The 21,789-nt window shown below is 44.6% G+C and overlaps 1 protein-coding gene across 5 annotated transcripts in view; it reads left to right on the top strand.

Moving 5' to 3' along the window:
- The window catches only part of DEPDC5 (DEP domain containing 5), a 44,224-nt gene that overhangs the window by 20,134 nt on the left and 2,301 nt on the right, over positions 1–21,789 (top strand). The window contains exons 26-42 of one of the 5 annotated variants that reach the window (XM_018081905.2): positions 1,039–1,104; positions 2,397–2,580; positions 3,642–3,802; positions 4,846–4,963; positions 5,138–5,305; positions 6,138–6,357; positions 7,090–7,223; positions 7,581–7,689; positions 10,415–10,477; positions 12,048–12,199; positions 12,952–13,029; positions 13,460–13,592; positions 14,437–14,545; positions 14,830–14,994; positions 18,918–19,087; positions 20,032–20,203; positions 21,232–21,292. In XM_018081905.2, the coding sequence (XP_017937394.1) occupies positions 1,039–1,104; positions 2,397–2,580; positions 3,642–3,802; positions 4,846–4,963; positions 5,138–5,305; positions 6,138–6,357; positions 7,090–7,223; positions 7,581–7,689; positions 10,415–10,477; positions 12,048–12,199; positions 12,952–13,029; positions 13,460–13,592; positions 14,437–14,545; positions 14,830–14,994; positions 18,918–19,087; positions 20,032–20,203; positions 21,232–21,292 (2,263 nt within the window). Of the gene's footprint in view, positions 1–1,038; positions 1,105–2,396; positions 2,581–3,641; positions 3,803–4,845; positions 4,964–5,137; positions 5,306–6,137; positions 6,358–7,089; positions 7,224–7,580; positions 7,690–10,414; positions 10,478–12,047; positions 12,200–12,951; positions 13,030–13,459; positions 13,593–14,436; positions 14,546–14,829; positions 15,055–18,917; positions 19,088–20,031; positions 20,204–21,231; positions 21,293–21,789 lie in introns of all 5 variants that reach the window. The other 4 variants (XM_018081904.2, XM_018081902.2, XM_029963320.1 and 1 more) reach the window with 4 other exon arrangements.

The raw sequence follows: 21,789 nt of genomic DNA, 5'->3' as shown, positions 1-21,789 counted from the left end.
AGCCATTTGAGAATGGGAGGAATCATAGTGTCTTAAGTCCCAATCAAAACTTAAGTTTTCACTTTTATTAGGTCCCTCATTAGTCTTTATTTATGTTAGTATAAGCTGAATTGTCTTCAAAAACTGTGCATTTCTATCACTTTATCTCCTTTCCCAATAAATAACAACTTCCTTACTATTCTTTCTTACTGTAGTATGGACCAAGGTGTATCTTACAGGCTGAAACATAATGGAAGTTGCTGCCTTTTCAGAACATGGTATTTTTAAACAGTCTGTAATAAATATATTGAACCTATTTAGGGGCACTGAAGACCTAATTAATACTTCTAAAATCTTTAGCCTGGCAAGGGTAGTTTGTATTTGCTGATTGAAAATCAATTGTTTTGTTTCTTCCCTGCCCCCTGGTAGAGGGATGAAATATGTACTGGTAGTTTATGCCTAAAAATATAGAATTGGAGTAAATCTGTATTATGGTTTTCATAAATTACTTAGACTCTTTAGAGTCTTAGATAATTAGAACCTTATATATGGGTTCTCTTCTCCCCCAGTGAAAGTCTGTTATATTTTCTTTTCTTGCTTCTCCTGTGTTTTCTGAAATTCTTCTTAACTTGTTCATAAAATGTGAAAACCAATTAAAAAAAATCTGGGTTTGGATACTGATTATATTTGAAAGTACTTTGTTCCTCATACCTTCGAGATTATGAAGCTAAATGATTTCAGGTGACTTCTTTTTTTGTTGTTATTTGCTTTTTTTTGACATCTACTTTTCAAGATGTGTTTTACTATTTTCTGGAGGTGGTTTTTGCTTGTTTTGTAGCTACTGAGCACTTCTAGTGAGATGTCTGAATTTTGATCCAAGATATATTTTTTCCTCATTAATTGACTTTGTGGTTTTCTCTGCTGTACAGAACCCTGAGTTCTTCCCAAGCAGAGAAATGCTGTATCTTAAAACATCAGCATGCTTTTGATTTATTTTTATTTGAAATCCAAGACAAGTGTATAATTGCTCAAAATAAAACATGTATTTCTTTCTTGTAGGGACGAACCTCAAAACTCAGAACAAGGATTCCTTGGAAGATGCTGTCTCTAACTCTCCAGATCCAAGTAAGCAAGAGGGAGGTTTGGAAGAGAGTTTGCATAGGTGGGAAGATGGGGAGAGAAAGGGCATGTTCATATATAGAGGCATCAGGAGGTGGCAGGCAAGAAACTGAGGAGCCTCCTTGGCTTTTGGCAGTGGTTTATTTTGCCCTGCAGTAATTTGCAGGATCTCCCTGTACTGGGTCTCACTGGGATTGCAGTTCTGTAGCTCTTGTGAAGCTGGTTGTTGCATTACATCTGAAATTCTTTTCTTACCAGACTGTTATGCAAAAAGGTGCTGAACTCATCTCTGCCTCTCAGTATGAAAAGTTTGTTTGGCACCAGCTCACTGAAGTAGTTCAGCCACTTTCTGTACTTGGTGCTGTTTACTGAGAAATATCTGCTCTTACCTCACACAGAAACAAGTGTGTGACTGCCTGAGAAACATTTTCTTTACAGCAGTCTGTCCTGTATTAGTTTCTTGTGCAGTGTTCCTGCCATTAGTGTTAACACTTTTACAGTAAAATAAACCTGTCTGTAGGATCTCAGTGACAAAAAGTTAAGAATTAGTATTTGACCAGGGGCCTTGATACAGATTGAGTCAGGTCAGAATGCAGTGCAGTGGTGAGCTGATGATTTGGTATAATTTAGTTAAATGTCTCATTTTAGATCTCTGTAATCTCAAAACTGCAGCATAACTCTAGGAAAGGGTGTGGGAAAGGATTCCTTTCCAAGTTGCTATTTTTCTGGTCTTCCCACCCCTCTGGATCTGTCTTCTGTTTTTATAACTGTAGAAATGCTCCCTTTTCTGCTATTGTACTATTCCAGAAAGTGGCTGGTCTGTCATTCTTTCTCTCCTCCTCTCCAGCTCCTTCTGCAGTTGTCTAGGACGCAAAGCTGGTCTGATTTTCTTGTTCAGACTTAGAATGTTGATCTGTTTTTTAATAATCAGTAACTGCACCTGACTTGCTGTAATTTGGAAGGGCAGTGGCTGTGTCAGCTCTAGCTTTCAATCAAGAGACAATTAAATGTATTAACTGTGAATGCCATTTGCATGATGGGATTGAGCAGCATGTGCACTGCATTGTTTAACAAACTCTGTCTCTTTCTCTCCCTCCCTTCTTCCCGTCCTATTTTCCTTTTCCCTTCCCATTCCACCCCCTTTTTGTCCCTGTTGACCTTACGCCAACCCTGTTTTTCGTCCCTCATTCGCTCTAACGTTCCTCTTCACACGCTCCTTTCATCTTCCTCTGCACCCTGTTTTTTCCTGGGTGCCCCCCACGCCCCCACTGTGTGCCCCCCATGACACAACGAGGCAGTTCTGACGCTGTCTGCTCCCCCCGTAGTGCCAGGCTTCTGTTGTACAGTTGGAGTGGACTGGAAATCCCTCACTACTCCGGCCTGTCTGCCCCTCACCACCGATTACTTCCCGGACCGCCAGAGCCTGCAGAACGATTACACGGAGGGTTGCTATGACCTGCTCCCAGAGGCTGACATTGACAGGTTTGGCCAGCACCTTCTCTGTAAATGCCTTGAATCCAAGTGCTTAAGGAGCAGGTGATGGAAGAGGATCACTGGAACCCCTGCAAGTGAAGGATGAATTCCTAACAGAGCAGCAGAATACTTAGATTTGTCTTTTTCCCGTGATAACGTTGCACCTTTTCAAATGTTACCATCCCACAGTATGGTGTCCTGTAGATTTTACGTTAGAATTAGTGCACAAATTTTTGCATCTCTTTTCTGTTGTTGTATTCAATCAAAATACCCGACCTCAAGCTGTCATCTTTGTTAATGTATTTTCCAGCAAGTGTTTTGGAAACACTAAATGAGCAAATGCACGTGGACACGCAGTGTTTTAAGATGCTTATCCTTACTCTCAAGGATATTTAGTTTAAGAAATCTTGCTGGAAAACAGTGCTGGTAGGATAAATAGAACTTCTCAGCTTGTCTCAGAGGTCTGTGGTAACTATTCTTTAAGAGAGTTGGTTTGTTTTTTTTACTGAAGCTTTCTCATCGTTGTCAGCATTTTTCAGACTTTCCACAGCTTGTAAGGCATCAAAAGACCTGTTCGTGTTGCTGCTTTATGGGCACAAAACAAAAATATTAGTCAGAGTGATTGAAATAATACATAAGGAGTAGCAGGACTAATGAAGAAACACCTAAAAGGAATGTCAAATGTCCCTTTGCAGCGGGAAGGTGAAGTTCAGAGCAGAAGGAGTTGTAATAAGATGCCACAGTGATGTGTCTTTAATCCCTCTCTGCTCTCGCTTCCCACTGTGGAAGAGGCTGGAGCATTGCTGCCCACTGGCAGTTCTGAGCTCTGCTGAACATGGACAAAAACTGCCCTGAGACTGTCTGCAAAGTGCTGGAAAACTCACCTCTGGGGAATCACATGGCTGATTTCCAAAGGTGCCCGTTTTCCCTCCTCCCACCTCCCACAGGCAGGTGTTCCCAGGCACTGCCCAGGGCCCTGCACGGGCACAAACCCTCAGCTGGGAAGCACAGAGCTAAGAACAGGTGTGTGTCAGCTTCCTTATTGTGGTCTGCTTGCCCTTTGTGTCCAGGAGGGATGAGGAAGGAGTGCAGATGACAGCCCAGCAGGTGTTTGAGGAGTTTATTTGTCAGCGCCTCATGCAAGGCTATCAAATTATTGTGCAACCCAAGCCACAGAAACCGGCCCCAGCCGTGCCACCCCCCCTGAGCAGCAGTCCCCTCTACAGCCGAGGTGAGTGACCCACGACTGACAATTCCCTCTTTTGTCTTTCCTGCTGCCAGTCCCAGTTACCTTGAATTAGGCACAGGTGCTCAGTGAAGCCCTCTGTTTTGGTTTTTTGTTGTCATTCCTTGATGTTACATGGAAATCTTTGCAGGGAGAGAGCCTTGTCTGGAGCAGCACAAAGGCTGCACTGGGAAGGGACAGGTGCAGGATTTTTTAGCTTTATTGAGAAACTGGTCTCATATTCATGATGGTGAACCCAAAGAACAATGGCTTCAGTGCTCTTTGGGTGAATAACTCCTAAACTCAAGTCACATGGTGACTGCAGAGCACATCTCTGGAAGAAGACAGACCTAAAGCTTCCACATGTGTGTATCTGGAGGCAGTTTTCTAACACTAGAATAGCTATGGAGGTCCAAGGCAAAACTTCATTGTCCTGAAACCATGAGTCAGCTAAACTGAGTTAAACCCCAGAGGACTGGGGTGGGTTAAGGGAGTATCAAATTCCTTGGAGAGAATCTGACTCGCTGTTTGACTTCTGATTTTTTTTTTTTTTTCTGGATATTCCCTTGGCAAGTCAGCATGACACAGTGTTCTTAGAGCAGGGAATACACAGAATTGGGATACACTGTTAATCTCTGTTTTGGGAATGAGCAGCAAGGCTCCTTACCTTATGTGTCAAGCTTAAGAGGTTAGTTCCAGGAATAAGGCACAGGGAGGAAGTGAAAGTGGATCCCAGCTTTCCCATCACATCAGGTGCTCAACACTTCACTGGGGCTGTTCCCTGGTGGGTCTGACTAGAGGGCTCCATGTGGGAGGCTCGTGAATCCCGAATGCTCCTCTTTGGTCATGATACCAACAAACCTGAACTGTAAGAACAAAAGACTCATTGTACAAGTATTTCCTAAAAATGTGGCCTGAAGGATGGATTTTAGTTTGTCCTGAGTTCAGAAGCCCAATTCTGGACTCCAATTCTGGAGTCTATAGGCACAATTTGTTGTTAAAATCTGACTGCTGCAAAAAGCTGAAAGGGGTTTGCCTTTCACAACTAGGTCTTGTATCAAGAAATCGAGCTGAGGAGGAAGATCAGTACTGGCTGAGTATGGGCCGTACTTTCCACAAAGTCACCTTGAAAGACAAAATCATCACCGTGACTCGGTACCTACCCAAGTGAGTGTCTCTCTGCTTGAGCAGTTTGCTGCCAATGTTCAGATGAACATTCTTTTCCAGCTGTCTGTGCTTGCTTGAAAGAACATAGTGCAGAACCTTCTTTCTCTTTAGGAGAAGAAAGAGCAGCACTTGTATTGGTAACACTGAGATTAATGTTTGTGTTTGATCTTTTAGGTATCCATACGAATCTGCTCAGATAAACTACACCTACAGCTTGTGCCCCTCACACTCTGACTCTGAATTTGTCTCTTGCTGGGTAGAATTTTCCCATGAGAGATTAGAAGAGTACAAGTGGAATTACTTGGATCAGTATATCTGCTCTGCTGGCTCAGAGGATTTCAGGTGAGATCTTCTCCATCCAGACTGTTCTGTGTCCTAATTGCCTCTTTTCCTTTCTGACCTAAAATTTCATCAGCAAGTTCGGCCCACAAATGCTCAGTACTCCAGGGAGAAAATCTGGCCTGCTTTCACTGTCTGGTGGTAGCAGCTGTTGCCTTGTAGGAACCTCACTCTGTTGCTGGTGCATTATCTGATCTTTGAGACAGAGTCTTGATCACAAAATTCAGCATGAATTTTTTTTTTTCTTCCAAATGCAAAGAAATATGATGGCATTTTGTACCACACAGATGCTTTTCTTGGCTTCTTACTCATTTCTGGATCTGACTCAAAACTTCCACGTATTTTGAAGCTGTTGGAGGTTTGCTTGAGTACTAGGCTTGACTGCAGTCCTACTCCTAAGCTACAGAGCACAGTGCTTATTAGAAATGTGAAATATCTCCACTAGCATCAATAGCCTTCTTGATGACAAAACCAGTCTTTGTCATCTTTTCAGGTCTCAGTCAAAATGCCTCCTACGCTAATGTGCACCTTTGAAATTCCTTTTTACTTGCTTACTTTTAGAGAGAAAGCCTTTGCATCCTCTCTTTTACAGGAAAGAAAATATATTTCTGTGCTACAATGGCCTTGTTTTCTGCATATCAGTGTTTTAATAGTTCCCACTGACATTCATATTGCTGAGCCTTCCTTTGCCCACCTGCTTGTTCTGACTCAGGGGCAGCAGAGTGACCCAGTCACTGTGCTCTCTGGAATGCCCAGCAGGTACGTGTGTGTTTTAGATTGTGTGAAATCCTTCCTGGGAAACCGCTGAAGCGTCCTGAATTCCATATTTCCTCAGCCTGATCGAGTCCCTGAAGTTCTGGAGGACGCGGTTCCTGCTGCTGCCCGCCTGCATCGGCGCCACGAAGCGCATCGTGGAGGGCGAGACGCACTGCGACGTGTACGGGGACAGGCCCCGCTCCGATGAGGAGGAGTGGCAGCTCCTGGACGGGTTCATCCGCTTCGTGGAGGGGCTGAACCGCATCCGGCGCCGCCATCGGTCCGACAGGATGATCCGGGTGAGTCAGTGCTGGGGTCAGAGATGCAGCCGGGTCTGAGTCACCTCATGGAGCGTTGGCAGAGACCTGAGCCGGCCCCAGGCAGGCTGGGGGGCCGTGGCCTGTGTCCACGGGTGATCCATACACACGGGGCAGAGCTGAGGGCTGTGCTGTGTCTGGTTTTAGATAGTTTGTGCTTGTTAACACCTTTCTGTTCTTGAACTAGTTATATTTACCTGACATGGGTATCCCATGCTACTGTGGCTGGAACCAGACTCAGAACAGCTCTCACTCAGAGAACTGCACAGCAGAGCCATCCAGGCCTTGGCCTCTTGCTGCTCTATTTTTATCTTCGTGGGTCTTCTCTTACCACGAGTCTGATGCCACCTCATTGCAAAGGCACTGTGCTTTGTGCTGCAGAATGGTCAGCCTGAGAATGTTACTGCACCTTGGGATTCAGAGAACTGGCCAAAAGGGATCTCTGAGGTAGTGTAGCTGGGAACTTCTGGCTGGCTTGGCTCTGTGCTGCAGACTTAGGAAAAGGATTGGGAAAACAGAACCATATGGGTGAATTCCTGGTGAACAGTGGTTTCAAGAGGATGATGAGAAACTGGTTAGTGTGTATCAAATTTTTTTCCAGTTCACAATACTAAATGTGTCCTTAATAAAGCCCTGCTGACATGAGGTTGTGTTCTTGCTTACTAGTTAAGTGTAGCTTGACTAAGTTTGTGCTTCCATTTTTTTCTTTGTTAGAAAGGATCTGCCATGAAAGGCTTGCAGATTTCTGGTCCAATTCCCACCCACTCTCTGGAGCAGCCTGGACCTCCCATTGGGAAGAAAGGAACCTCAGCACTCTCAGCTCTGCTGCAGATGGAAGCCAGTCAGAAGTGAGTCTCTACAGGCTGTGTGAAGAGCACTAGAACATCCTTCCTACATATTCCACCTGGGATGACTAAAGCAGAGTTGGGGAACTCTGCCTCATGTTATGTTAAATACACAGGAGATTTAATATTTGTAGTGCTAAGTTAGTGTTGCACATGCATAACAAAACTGAGTGAGTTCAAGGGTCTGAGTTGTTATGTGGGGTAAAAGGTACTTATGGGATGTTGGATTGACTCTGTGCCTCAGTGTGGGAAGGCAACTGTCTGAAAACACAGCAGTGCCCCTCTGCAGCAGTTGCCCTCAGGTGGAAGCTGACACAGAGTGTGTTTGAATAAACTCTGGATTCCTTCCTTCTGTTTGAGGACTCTGGGGGAGCAGCAAGCAGCAATGCTTTCTGGGAAGAGCTCTGGGCAGCCCTCGGAGAGTGGGAGCATTGCCATCACACCCACCTACATGGACAGCCCTCGGAAGGTAAAGACTTTCTGGTCTTTCTTTAGCTTTCTTTTACATAAGAATTTCTCAAATAATCAAAGATTTGTTTTTCTAAGCACGTGGCTACATCATACCACATCTTACCCTCTAATCCAGCAAGGGCTGGTCCTGTACTGGCCTTTATGTGCAAGGGCATAAGAAGAAGCTGGGGCACAACCTTTCTTCAGTTCTGTAACTGTGACAGTGATATGGAATCCCTGGGATGTTATCTCAGTGTGTTTTGCTGATTTAAGGGCTATTTGCTAATTAGTCCCTTTCCTTTTCTGGTAGCACATTTCATTTCAGTTGGGTTGGACTGTTAGATTGAGCAGTACAGTCCTGTCTGCATCTGTGTGTGTCTTGGAGAGCAAAATCAAGCTCTAGGCCGTGACTGTGTGAAGCTTGAGTGGAATTTTAACAGCAGAAACTTGAGTCTCTTGCCTCTGCTCAGAGGAGAGGATGTGTTCCTTAGAAGTGATTCAGATGTCATTCCTTCACTGGCTGGACTCCAGGCTGGGGAAAATTGTCTTCCTGGAGCTCTCTTCAGACACTTTAAGAAAAGACTGTGCTACCCCTCAGCCTTTCTTCTCAAGTGTCCTGTGAGTGCCAGGAGAGCAGGAACTCTGCCTCCAAGTCCAACCAGAAATATTTGGGGTTTTTTCTGTGTTCTGGCATGCAGGTCTTTCAACAGAAGTACCAAGGAGCTTAATAAAGATACAGGACCTAAGTGTAATCTGTATTTGGGTTCAAAAGTGGAAATACTGCAGAGAAAAGGTTCTCAGATTAACCACTATCAACCACCTCTTTCAGTATTTTTCTTTTAGTGTCTAATGTTTCAACATCCACAGTTTTCTGCTACCAGCAGGGACAAGCCTTGTGTTATTCTGGAGATCTGGATATTGATAGTTGAAGTGATGGAGTAGCAGTGATTGTGTTTGTAAGAGACACCTATTTGTAGAATTAGAGTGCTTTGAGAACACAGATGAGTCTGGAAGAGTAGGTGCAGAACCTGACCTGAGGCATTTTTGCAAACTTCCAGATCATAGTTCAGGCTTTGCACTCTCCTCTTTTACCATTTTGAAAAATCAGCCTCCTTCTTTGTAAACAGAAATCTTAATTGTCTCTTTCTGTCAGTAAAACTGGTGAAAATTCCACCTAGGACACAGGAGGGAAGAATGTTGTGTCTACTTCTGAGGGGAAAAAGGCAAAATTGGCTTCCATAGCAATGGCACAGTGGTGTGTTGGGAACAAATTAACAGACTTTGTGCTACCAGCAAATGCCATCTTGAGTGATGTTAAAAGTAACTATATTCCAAAGCCTCTCTAGAAGGCTGACTGGAGACTCTGGAAGAGTGTGTATCAATTGAGGGCCTTTCACACCACAGTAGTAAACACTCCTGTAAATATTTACATGTAGGGACTGGGAGATAAGCAATTGGGATCTCCAAATTGATGGCTCATGCCTGTTGGAAAGGTGCCAGCAGACAGGTAGCCATGTCAGGGAACTCTGTGCTCACATGGGAACATCAGCAAGTGTGTGCCTGGTGCCCCAGCCCTTTAGGAGGTCTCTAGGCTGTCTGCAGACTTAGAGCCAAAGTACTGACAAATGGTCACAGCTGTGCTTTGCCAGCAGCCAAGGGAGCAAATGCTTTTCTAGGATGCTATTCAGTGCTGGAGTTATTCCAGACCAAAACTGAGCCACTGGCTCCACCTTTACTCTGTTCCAGAGTAGAATTGGCAAGTCACTTCAGCCAGTTACTGGGCAACACAGTGTGATTTTAACACAGTGAGTTCTCTTGATGCCTGCTCTGTTTGGGAAGTCTTTGCCCTTGTGGATCCAGGGTGCTTGGCACTGTGTAAATTGCCAGCCATGTAACCCTGGTATTGATTCTTTCCAGAAAATGCTTTATATGTACGTACCAAGGTAAGCAGCATCTTAACTGCAGACTAGACAGAAATATTTTGCCTAGGGAACAGAATAAAGAATTGCAAATAAGGAATGAAAATCTAGTTGGGTTTCACTGCATTGTCTTGTGTGATAAGAGAATCTTGACACATCTTGGAATAGCAGCTGGGAATAAATTCACCCAGGGGTTGCAAGTAGGTGGGAACATAGCACAGGCAGCATCTGTTTAATTTTGCATGAGGTATTAAACACAGTGTTGGAAGGGTCTTTGTGATGAGTTTTTCTTCCCTTTCCTTTGCACCATACCAGACCTGCATTTACAAGGAAGAGTGTGCTTCCTGAAAAGAGCTTCTTTGCCTCTCCCTCTTTATCATTGGAATGACTAACAGACTGAAAAAAAAAAAATCACCTGTCCCTGTCATTACACCTGTAGTTGTACAGGTTTCTGTATCACTATTCAGCTTTGCATTTGGGGTGGAAACCCACATACTTCAGAGCTCAAGTCTTTCTCCTGTGAAGTATGGAGGGAAAGCTGTAGTTTCAATTGGCTTCCAATCAATGTGCTTTTCCAAAATTTTGGAAAAGCATCTGTGCTAAGGGAGAGCAACGTCTTGTTACAGAGAGAGAAAGTAATGGTATGTGTGTCAGAACTCCTGATGCTCTGCATTCTGCTGCATCTGACATTCTGGGTCTGGGGTTTGCATTCTCCTCATACTTTCTCTCTGTGGTCATTTCATACTTGCACAACTTTGTATTTGCTTTTCTTCAACTCCTTGTTGCTGTTGCCATTAATGGGCCTACTTCCTCTGATGCCTTCAGGATGGGGCCTTCTTTATGGATTTTGTTCGCAGCCCACGAACAGCTTCAACCTTCTACTCCCAGGTTAGTTTTGAATGGGTTCATGTCATCTCTGGCTTTGGACTGAGGTGATGGAGAGCATTTGTGTCCTGAGTTTGCCATGTGGGGAACCTGTGTTACTTTGCAGATCTGCTCGTTGAGAGGGACATGTGCAGCATTAGCAGGACAAAGTGGCAGATGCAACTATTTCCTTCCACCATTCAGTGTTTGTGCTGTGCTTTGGATGTTCCTGTGCCCTGTCTCACTGTCCTTTGCAGTACTGTCATGGCAACTACTAAAGCTTCTGTTTTTGTTTTTCAATGAGTGCTTGTTTTCTATGTTCCCTCACAGAACAAAATGGCAACAGCTCCCTCATCTAGTTCTTGGCTAAATTTCTTCTGTGGTGTTTGTTTGACTGGTGGCTCTGGGGAGATCCAAGGCAAATTGTGCTCTTGGATTCTTAAACAACTGAGGGCTGAAAATATTGATGTGATCTCGGCTTCAAAGAGTCATTGTGACAGAACTCGTCTGTACACTTAACACCAGTTAGGGATTAGAATAACACAGTGTGTCCATAGAAAATGCTGCTGGTTGAAGTGGCTCTGAGGAGGGAGAGTGGCTTTAGCTGGCTGTGGGCACTGTGGGGTCCACAGTGGATGGAACATCTGCTGATTTTGGCTGCCCGAAAAAAACATCTGCTATTGCAGAGTTAGAGATCTTTGGGATGTGAGAAATGGCATAAATAAAGGACTCTTGGCTGACAGACCTAAGTCAAGCTCCCAGCTTTGTGATTTTGAGCTGTGTGTGTGCTGTGGATTCATCACAGCAGAGCAGCCCTCATATTTACACCAACCTGACTTGGAGTTACTCTGCTGTTCGTGTTCTCTCCCCCACCTCTCGAGCTTTTATATAATGTGCCTTTCCTGAACCAGCCGTGTTAATGACAGATGGCAATTACAGCCTGTACTTTGCTGAGTCCTTCAGCATTCATGTTCTCTCTGAAACGATTTTATGTTAATTTGGTGAACTATTCAGTCTACCATTGCAATGGTGTGAGTGTTCCTGCGGGAGGAAAGTGTTCCTGTTGTCTTGGCGACAGAGGTGTGGGTGGGTGCCAACCAGCCTGCTCACACTGCCCTGAGAAAGGAGAGAAGAGGAGCTGATTTTTTTTGTGCATTATGAAACATGAATTCTGTGTGATACATTTGCATATTTTTGAGAGTTAGAGTCGAAACTATTTTTGCTAAATGCTTACTACTTACCCATAGTGATTAAGTGCCTTGTTCTGTCCATTGTGTGTTTATAATCACAGTTATTCACAGTTGAAAATGTCAGGTTGGGACTGGTGGTGTTGGTTTGACAGTGGTTCTCTCAACGCAGTCGTTGCTGGGCTGGTGATCCTCATCTTTACTGGGGTTTGAATTTCTTGTTTGTCAGGAGCTCTGCAGTGATGACAAAAATAAGACTGTATTTATCCTTTCTGCATATGCTTGTGCTTCCTTATAGTATTGCCTGCTGTTAACTAACTTGAGCTGAGGTACAGATGATGTGGGGAGGGGGGAAATGCATTACCTCATGAATTTCATGAAGATGTTGCTGTGTTTACTCCTCCCAGGTCTCTATAGATCAGTCAGTTCCTGCAGCCTCAGATGGCAACATGTTGATAACCACGGGGCAGGTGCCTGACAGGGGCAGCACCCAGACCTTGGGAAGTGCCCAGAATGCTGCAGAGCCAGGATACAGCACAGCTGGAGCTGCAGAGGGCAGGTAGGAAAATCCCAACAGTGCTGGACTGCAGTGCTGTTCAGTTACAGCCCCTTTGTGGTGTCAAGGAATGGGCCCTTAAACAGGCACCTGAGAACAAGCTGTGCTTTCTGTCAGTGGTAGAGGCACTTGTCACAAGACCTTACTGCAGCATTTCCCTGTGCAGAGAGAGTGGTAGTAAAATAAGCCTTGCAACCCAGTTTTCCAGAATTAAATGAACACAAGGCCTGATTTCCCCACCCACAAGAAGAGCTTCATTCTTCAAGAAATGAAGAAATTCCATTTCTGAAATCTGTTAGCAGAAAATCAGGCTCTGAATTGACATCTTCTGTCTGTTTGGCAAAGGGGGGGGCCCTGCAGGTCTAATTGGATTGAGCAGGTTGATGAAATCCAAGAGGTTCTGACCTGGAAGTGAGACACTGAGGAGGAAGCAATATTGAAAATAAACTTTATTAGCACCTGTTTCCTGTGGTTGTATATTACAGTAAAAAAAAAAAAGCCAACTTCCAAATGTTTGCTCTCAGTTGCTCCTGACTACAACTGCATGTGGTACAGTGTGCCTTGGGTCCCTATAACCATGTCCTGGTGGCCTCAGGGGGAAAATAAAGGTCTGATGCTTTTAGCTGTCCTTCTTGATATGAAAAAGGAGATAAATGTGACAGTCATTGTTGAGAAGAGAGAACATTTCTCTTAAACATACGTATTTGAACAAATCTGGAAGCTTCCCTGATTTTTGAACGTGCTTCTGTTTACAGCTCTCAGCAGTGTTCCACAAGTGCTCTGACTTCCTCCTCCACTTTGGTGGAGATTCTCGAAGCCATGAAACACCCCACGTAAGTTTTTAATATAAACATGCCTTACATCTGCTGAGATGTTTTGTCAGAGGACATGAGGCACGGAGTCACTCCAAGGGGAGGGCCCCATGTCAGCTGGGGAAGAGTTTTAAACTTCCTTTTATTATTCAGTTCCAGTTTCCCTAATGAGGAATTTTATAGCAATTGAGGTACAAGTATTGATGCAGAGACTTCAATTATTAGAATCCCAGAATCTTGTCAAAGCAGGAATTCTCAGTAAGTCAATGTCAGCTCTTCATCTTGTTACCAGAAGCCAAAGATACGTCACTGTGTGGGCCTTGTGCATTTCTTGTCCTGTATTTTATCCCCCACCCACCCTTTTTTTTTCCCCAGCCGTGATTTTTGTCTTTGTTACTTAAAAGAACTCTCAATCACTGTGTGTTAACACGTGTGACATGCTGTGATTCAGCACAGGGATCCAGCTGCTCTCGGAACAGAAGGGCCTCTCCCCGTACTGCTTCATCAGTGCAGAAGTTGTGCACTGGCTGGTCAATAATGTGGAGGGTGTGCAGACCCAGGCCATGGCCATTGACATAATGCAGGTAAGGGAGCTATCCAGGGCCATGTGGAGGGCCAGAAATACCTCACTCTGTGAAGAAAGTAGAATTGCAGAAGAAAGCATAGCAATAATTTCTGTTGTTTATTTAAATCCTTATATTGATAGGTATTGAAAACTGTTCAACAAAATGAGGTGATGATGACATATTTTGGCTACCCTATCACAAAACAGCAACATGTCCTTCAGTAGTAATACATAGTATCTTTTTCCACTTCTGTAGGATGACAGTTGTGTATAACCTCCAATTAGCTTGTAGTTATCCAGAACTCTGCATCGTGTTGGAATTGTGAGGCACTACAGCATGATTTGATTTTGGTTTTCCTTCTGATCATTAGTTAATGAACTTTTACAAAAACCAGCACATGACCTCTCTGTTATGGATGCTGAAGAAGACACACTTTATGCAGGAACATTTCTTTGTGTTCATCAAGGGATTTTCTGTATTGAACTGTGTCAGGGGCAGAAGATTGGAAGTGTTTTGGAGTTCATTCCTCTGCTGAAATCCCATTTCAATTAACAGAGAACTTAGAATGTTTCCAACCTCCTACCTTCCTACAAATCCATCTATAAAACCAGAGCAGGGTAAGAGAGGAAGGCAGACATCTGTGGAAAGGTCAAACAAAATTTCTCATGGAGATAAGGAATTGCTGTTACATTTACTGAATACCAAGAGCTAACTTTGCTGGTATTCTCTTTAGGCACATAGCTGGACAAAAAGATGTCAAGAGAAAGAAAATTATTTCCTAATGTTCTCTAGCAACCTCTTTCTGTGACTGGAGGAGTGAATTTTTCATCACATTTGCTCGGTTCTCTCTCTTTTTGTTCAGAAAATGCTGGAAGAGCAGCTGATTGTCCATGCATCTGGAGAAGCTTTACGAACCTTTATTTATGGCTTTTATTTTTACAAGATTGTTGTGGACAAAGAACCAGACCGAGGTCAGCACTGTGTTATTACAAGACTTTCCTCACTATCCCTTTGCATAATCTCTAGGATTTACTTGATTCTTATGGGTGCTGCAGCAGGAATGCGTTTTGGGAGCAACCAAAACCACTGATCTAAGGGGAGTCTAAGAAACTCAGCCTGTTTGGTTTAAAAAAAAAAAAAAAACAAAAAAAAAGGCAGAAAACATAAAGTAATTTTTTCTCCTGCCTCTTTTCCATCAAGAACTCCCTCTCTCCCCTGGTGTTGGTCTAACTGCAGCTGTCCTTGCCCTGTGCAGTGGGGATGCAGCAGCCTGCCATGTGGCACACCGCTGCCATGGACGACTTCTCCGCCTTCCAGAGGAAGTGGTTCGAGGTGGCCTTTGTGGCAGAAGAGCTCCTGCACTCGGAGATCCCGGCGTTCTTCCTGCCCTGGCTGCCCAGCCGCCCCGCCTCCTATGCAAGTAGGCACAGTTCCTTTAGCCGCAGTTTCGGAGGACGGAGCCAGGCAGCTGCACTCTTAGGTAGATGCACAGCACAGGTGACAGCTGGGGAAGTGCAGGGGGAGAGTTTGCAAGGGGAAGAGCAGCCAGCCAAGGGGATGATCTCACGTGGACCAGCAGTAAAGCTGCAAATTTCATGCTGGCCTTACATGTGTCTTGAACGTGGACTTCTCTCGTGTGCTGGAGGTGTGTTTCACTGGCTGAGCAGGCAGCTTTTACTGTGGAGGGCTGGGGTACAATAAAAACTATTTCTTAAAATATTTCATGCTTCTGAACCTCTAGAATTTAGAAAGGAAAATACTTTGTCTCCCTGCAGAAACAGGGAGACTCTTCACAACCTGCAATGAGCATGGAGGGATAAGTTGTGAGAACAGCAGAGCAGCCAAACTGTTCTTAAAATTACATGTCTAATTGCTTCCTAGTGGCAAAAACCACAGTGAGATCCAGATGTGTTAGAAGTTTTCTGTGATGTGCTGGAGGCTTTCTTAGCTAATCTGAACCAGAGCCAGACTCCTTATATTAAGTCTGTGAAGCCCAGCTACAAATGATCCCTGTGGTGTGGAGGCAGTAGGAAGATCGTGCTGCTGGGCAAGATACCATTATTAGTATCTAATGTCCTATAATGTGTGGAGCAGAACACTGACTGCCTCTACCAGCCCGTGAAACACACTGGCTGCATGACTGACCGTGTTGCTTTGTCAGCTTTTTGTTGCATTTCCAGGCCAGCCTGAGTCACTCGCTTTTGTTCCTCTTTCCCTGTTTAAAATGAAGAGAAAAATCATTGCTATAGAACTGCAACTTCAGGTTTATTTAGATGCATCTGTTAAAGGCCTAGCAATTAAGGATAAAAAGAAAATTTTGCTGTTCTCCTGTTGTGTGTATTTGACCTTCTGAAGAGAAGTGCCTTCCTGCTGGTGTAGTATCTCTTAAACCTGAAGTCACAGTAATCATTGTATTTCTGAAAGCCTTGTTTGAAGAGGAACAGCATCAGAAATGGGAAAGCATTAAGGAAAGGAAGTCTGAACTAATGGTTAATTCCCTGAAGCCAACATATGCAGGATATTTTCCCTGTCACACGATAAATCTGTTGCCTTGGCTGGTATCCAACCTCATTAGCTCTGTGGCCAGAGCTGAAGCCTGAATGTAGGCTGGCATGAAATATTGTGGAGGCTGGAGGCACTTGGGCCGGATCCTGTTCGTGGTTTGATCTCTTACTCGCTGTTTAGCCAAGAAAACCCCTTCACTGTCCTATGTCTGCCCTCTTTTTGAGGTGAGAAGGCTGAGACTCAGCAAAGGAGCAGAGCAAGAAAGTACCTCAGTGCCCTCCTACCTTTCCTTTGACACTAGCCAGGGAAAGAGTGTATTCCTGCAGCATGTCACCTATTGCACAGCTGTGTAGCTCTCCTTTTTCTCTGCAGATGGAATTATGTCCATTCTGCTATTGAACCAATTTGCAATCCTTGAATGAATGATAAATGTCTTCAGATTGCTCACATGCATTCTGGTTATTCCAGGAATTACAGTTTCTTGTAGAAAAATCCACTGTGGAAGTTTTTTCTTAAAAAGGAACTGGCTTAAATGATATTTCTATGCTGTCCCTTTTCTAAACAGTATTCAAAATACCCAAACTTCACCAGTTCATCTGAGGCAAGGAGCTTTACTAAACCCAGATGACCCCTGGTCCACGTGACTTCATTTGTTCCTCTCTTGGTCTTGATTTGGTTGTGGTTTTTAATTCTTCCCCTCCCCACCTTCCCTAAATGTCAGGCTGTGACATAAAATTGCATGCAAGCATTGGGAGCTCTGGAACAAGCTCCGTGTATCTCTCAGATCTTTATCCCTCCCAATTCCCAAATCGCTGGCCCAGTGACTACCCCCTTTCCCTTCCCAGTGGAAGTCTGACCTGTGATACACCTAATCTTGTCCCTTTTGATTTGTAGCAGTGCATGCACTAGCAATTGTAGTCATGTGTGTAGCAGAGTCTGTGACTGGAGAATAACCTGCCTGCTCCTCCCCGATTTGCTTAGTAAACCATTAGTTAAATACTCAATAGCACAAGACAATTGGGAAGCAGGTGAGTCCTCTTAAAATCTGATCTATGGAAGCCAGAGTTTATTCTCTTACAATACGTTGGTTCTAATCTGAAGCTTCTGAATTCAGACACGTGGACATTTCTTATCAGTGTTTGATGTATTTTGGATTAGCTCACCTGGTTGGACTGTGTTCCTCTTGCTTTGCCTGTGAATTCCAGCTGCAGACCAGGTGGAGAGAAGCTCCAGCCCTAACAGGGAGTCTGCACTGTCTGGCAAAAGGAACAGTCTAAGGGAGCAGGGAGCTCATTCTTCACGGCGTGCTGGTGTGGCACCCTGGGCTGTGGTGGTGGCACTGACCCCTTGGCTAATGACCAGCACCTACCTGGCTGAGCTGCTTTGGCTTCACAGCTTTCAGGATGATGTTTTCCAACACACTTTGTTACAAAATTGGCACCATAACCTTCTGACCACGAGCATTGCACTCACAGTGATATCCCACTGAAAAGGAGCCAGAGAAAGAAACTCAGGGTGTTGGTCTGTCTGACAATACCAGACCAGCTCAGAAATTGCAGATGATACATTTCCCAAACATAGAAATGGCTCTTGTTTATAAAACAAAACTGGATTACCTTCTTTCATTTTTATTGTGTTTTTCTTTTTTTTTTTTTTCCTGTTTAAGCTGCAGTAATAGCAATGTAAAGGATTTCCTTATAAACTTGAAAACTGTCTCCAGCTAACTTGGAGTAGAAGTGAAGGTGGGAACTTTCCATCTACCTTGAGGAAGAACTTCAATTTTTTTTTTTAAACACCGTAAAGCCATTAATTTATAAGATAACTTTAAAAGCTGACCCTATAAAAGGGTGCACATCTTTACTTAAGCAAGAAATAGCAACATCCATCCCCTGTGCATGCAATAATAAAAAGGGCAAACATTTTTCAGTAGTGGCCTTGCAGCCCATTGGTTTGTGTCCATTTTTAACACTATAGGAATGTTAAATTATGTATTTCTGTAAAGAAAAGTTGAAAGTGGCAACATGTTTCATGGCAGGACTTTGGTCTCTGAGTCAGGAGATCTGGGTTCTGTCCCTGGCCTTGCTGTGTGACACCAGCCAGGTCACTTCCACTTGCTGTGCTTCTCCTCCTCTCTCGCCTGACACCTGAGATTTTCCTTCACTGGGATGCTGGGGTGTAGGGCACAAAGGGAGCTGGATCTTGGGCACTATCCCAGCCCTTGCTGCAGAGCACTAGGAGGTATTGCAGTGATGGGAAGGCTGCTGCATGTCTTGGCTGACTTTTCCTGCTTTTACAAGAAGTGTTGGATGTGCAATTTTAGCACTGCGGTAATGTGGGATATTGATATGGGGTTAAAGAAATAAGAAGTTTAACTTCTAATCTCCTTTAGCTGTGGAAAGTCCTGGAATGCTCCTGCCCTCTGTAACAGCACCCTGTTGAGATTTCTGGTGGGGGCATATAGAAATATTTGGAATGTTACAGGTATGAGAAAGCCATAGATGTTGTCTAGCCACACTTAATCAGCAGGCAACTGGTGCCATAGTTAGCTGCTGGACTCTTGATTTTCTCTCTTTATTGCAGCTGAAATGTCTTTTGCCTGCTTGGGGAAGTGATTCTGTAGCACATACCCCTGGTACGAGAAATACTTCAGGTGTTTTGTCCTTGGTGGTCTGGATGAGCGGCATTCTGGGACTATTCTGCCAGCCCAAAAATATCTGGGGAAGAATGGGAGGACAGATTCATTACAAATAGCTCATCCTGGTTCTTCTGCTCTTTGTCCTGCCTCCCACCCTGTGTCTAATGCATCCTTTGAATGCACCCCATTCCCTGGCTGTGTAGCTGCCACGGTGCCCGAGCAGCGGACGGTGACGCTGGACGTGGATGTGAACAACCGCACGGACCGGCTGGAGTGGTGCAGTTGTTATTACCATGGCAACTTCTCCCTGAATGCTGCCTTTGAAATCAAGCTGCACTGGATGGCAGTGACTGCAGCTGTGCTCTTTGAGATGGTGAGAGTCCTTGTGCTCTGGATGGCCACAGAAACGCCCGGCTGGCCTCTGTATCCCTTAAACAACTGGGGGCATTGTCGTGGGAAGTGTTAGGAGAGAGCCAGTGGGCTGGATCTGCCCTTATTTCCATAAGTAATTTTCCTGGTGGTTGTAGGCATTGCTGCATCTGGTCAGTGTTTATCACACTGCCTACAGTCCTTCTGTCTGCAGGGCAGTGCTCTGCTGTTAGTGGGTTTCGTGCACAGTATGCAGAGATCAGCACAGGTCAAGGTGATAAATTTAAGTCCCCCTTAGGCAAATTTTAAGCCCTGATCTGGGTCTTTGGAAAAGAATCTGTTTCACATTGCATTCCTTCTATCCCCAAACCTTAAAACTTTAAATCTCACTGGAATTGCTTTCATAACAAGGCTTTTCCAAGCAATGTGTTCTTCCTGTTCAGCAATGCTTTTTAGCTTATTTTTTAACTTGCTGAAAACATTTTGAACTGAAAATATAAGTGGTTTGTGTCACTTTTTTATTTTCAGACGTTTTTTCCCCTTTTGTAGCTTCTGTAAAACTCTATTTAACACCAGGTTTTACCCCACCCAGCCAGACAGCACTAGGTAATTGGTTTTGCTTTTATTTAAAATCAATTGCACTGTTCCAGTAAAGCAGCAGTGTTTAGCCACTGGTGATAAGTAGGCTGAATCAGTTCCTGAAAAATGTCCTATTTTAGAGTGCTTTCTGATGGATGTGGCACTTCAGAAAAAGGAAAGCCTGGTGCCTTGTGCTTGCACTGCTTCGCTTGCAAGGACGTTGGTGTGCTTGCCATGCGGAGCGAGCTGAGCCTGGGGGGAGCTGAGCATGTCTGATCTATTCCTGGGGAACGAGCTGCTCTCATGCACAGAAGTGCCCCTCGTCAGATGACATATGTCGTATGATTCATTGTTTGAATTTTTTCTCAGGTTCAGGGTTGGCACCGGAAAGCCACCTCCTGTGGGTTCCTGCTCGTCCCAGTCTTGGAAGGCCCGTTTGCTTTGCCCAGTTACCTGTACGGAGACCCACTTCGGGCTCAGCTCTTCATCCCCCTCAACGTGAGCTGCCTGCTGAAGGAGGGCAGTGAGCATCTGTTTGATGGTAAGAAAGGGTCCTTGTTTTACCCCAGGCAGGTCACTGCTGGCACGTGGCTGACACAAAGGACCTCATTTACCGTCCAGGCATTAGGTGGCTGAGGGACTTGTTTTTGCAGTTCAGCAGCCCCCTGGGGAAGGTGGTGCTGGAGGAGGCTGTGCTGGCAGCATAGTCAGCATGAACAGGGTGAGGTGGGCAGCAAGAAACACCAACAAACAGGAAGGGTGGTCTCCCCAGTGATCTTTAACATTTCACACCCTTACAGAGCCCATGACAAGTGGCTGTTCCTTTGACAGACTCTGAGTCTGTTTTGCTGGTAGACCCACAGCTGCTCTGCGTTTGTATCCTGTGTTTGTTTATTCTCCCCCTCAGTGAGATTAGGCTTTCACCACTGCCATCCTTTTTTTGTTGTTGCCATGGTTACATTCATGGTTAGAGTGTTTGCACATGAGATTAAGCTCTAGAAACTGCAATCTCCTTTTCTGCAGTGTGACCTCGCCCTTCCCACTGACAGTGTTGTGGTAAGTCTCAGGTGGAAACTCAAAGATCAGAGAACTCTGTCCCATGCAGAGAGGCAAAATTGCATCATGAGAAGGGACAATTAGCAACAGGCTCTGTTTTAAAATAGTAAATATGATATTTTCATTAATCCTTGATCCAGTGTCCAGGTGTAAATGTAAAACAAATGTGACAAATCCATATGCTGCGAGGTCACCACGGCCCCACTGACTGAACTATTTTCATAGCACTCTGATACACAGCAGCCCACTCTCCTTCCTTGTCCTCTCCCACACACACCTTTATGTTCCTCTCCTTCATCTCAAGAGACACAAAATATGAATTCAGGGATGTGTATAAGACACATCTCTAATAAGATGGCATTCAAGGGACAGCTGACAGAAAAAAATTGAGACTAAAAGAAATGGCTAAGGAGGAAAAAAGTGCACAGAGGTCCTCTGAGGAAAACTGAAGTCTTGAAAAGGAAGGAAATAAAGTAGCTTTACTAGATAATTGTTACATTTTGTGTGTTTCAGGCTTCGAACCCGAGACGTACTGGGACCGAATGCACCTGCTCCAGGAGGCAATAGCACACAGGTATGGACAGAGTGGGCTGAGCAGAGGGTTTGTGTCTCCCTGGATAATGTGGAATAAAGATCTGTGCCAGACAGTCACTCCTGGGTCCCGTGGGTTCTGTGCTCTCTGCCTCTCTGAAGTCTGCTCACAGACTGTTAGACTAAAATACAGTTCCCATGCCTGGAGCTGGTTCTGGGGGTGCAAGGGGCAGGTTTCAGCCTGTCACTCCTTAGGAAAACTCCTCCTAGGGAGGGCATTGCCTTTGGAAAGTGCCCTGTTATTCTAAGTTAGAAGCAGATAGATTGTAAATAGATTCTTCCTGAGAAGGGACAGTTATTTCCTCCATGTGGATTTAACACAGTCTTGAACTGGATGCCAACCAGTGCTTGACAATAGGCAGGAGCCTGGGATGGAGCTGTACATAGGAGGTTGGGCCGAGTTTAAGAAGGAGTTGTTGGAAACTCCTTTGTGGAGTTGAACTTCCAGTTTGTTTCATGGTGTTGCTGCCAAGGTGTTTT

This window comes from Manacus vitellinus, unplaced genomic scaffold (genome assembly GCF_001715985.3).
Source record: "Manacus vitellinus isolate BGI_N305 unplaced genomic scaffold, ASM171598v3 scaffold_58_pilon, whole genome shotgun sequence".
Taxonomy (NCBI): domain Eukaryota; kingdom Metazoa; phylum Chordata; class Aves; order Passeriformes; family Pipridae; genus Manacus; species Manacus vitellinus.
Note: the sequence above shows the minus strand (reverse complement) of the source record. Positions and strands in the feature narration are given on the sequence as shown.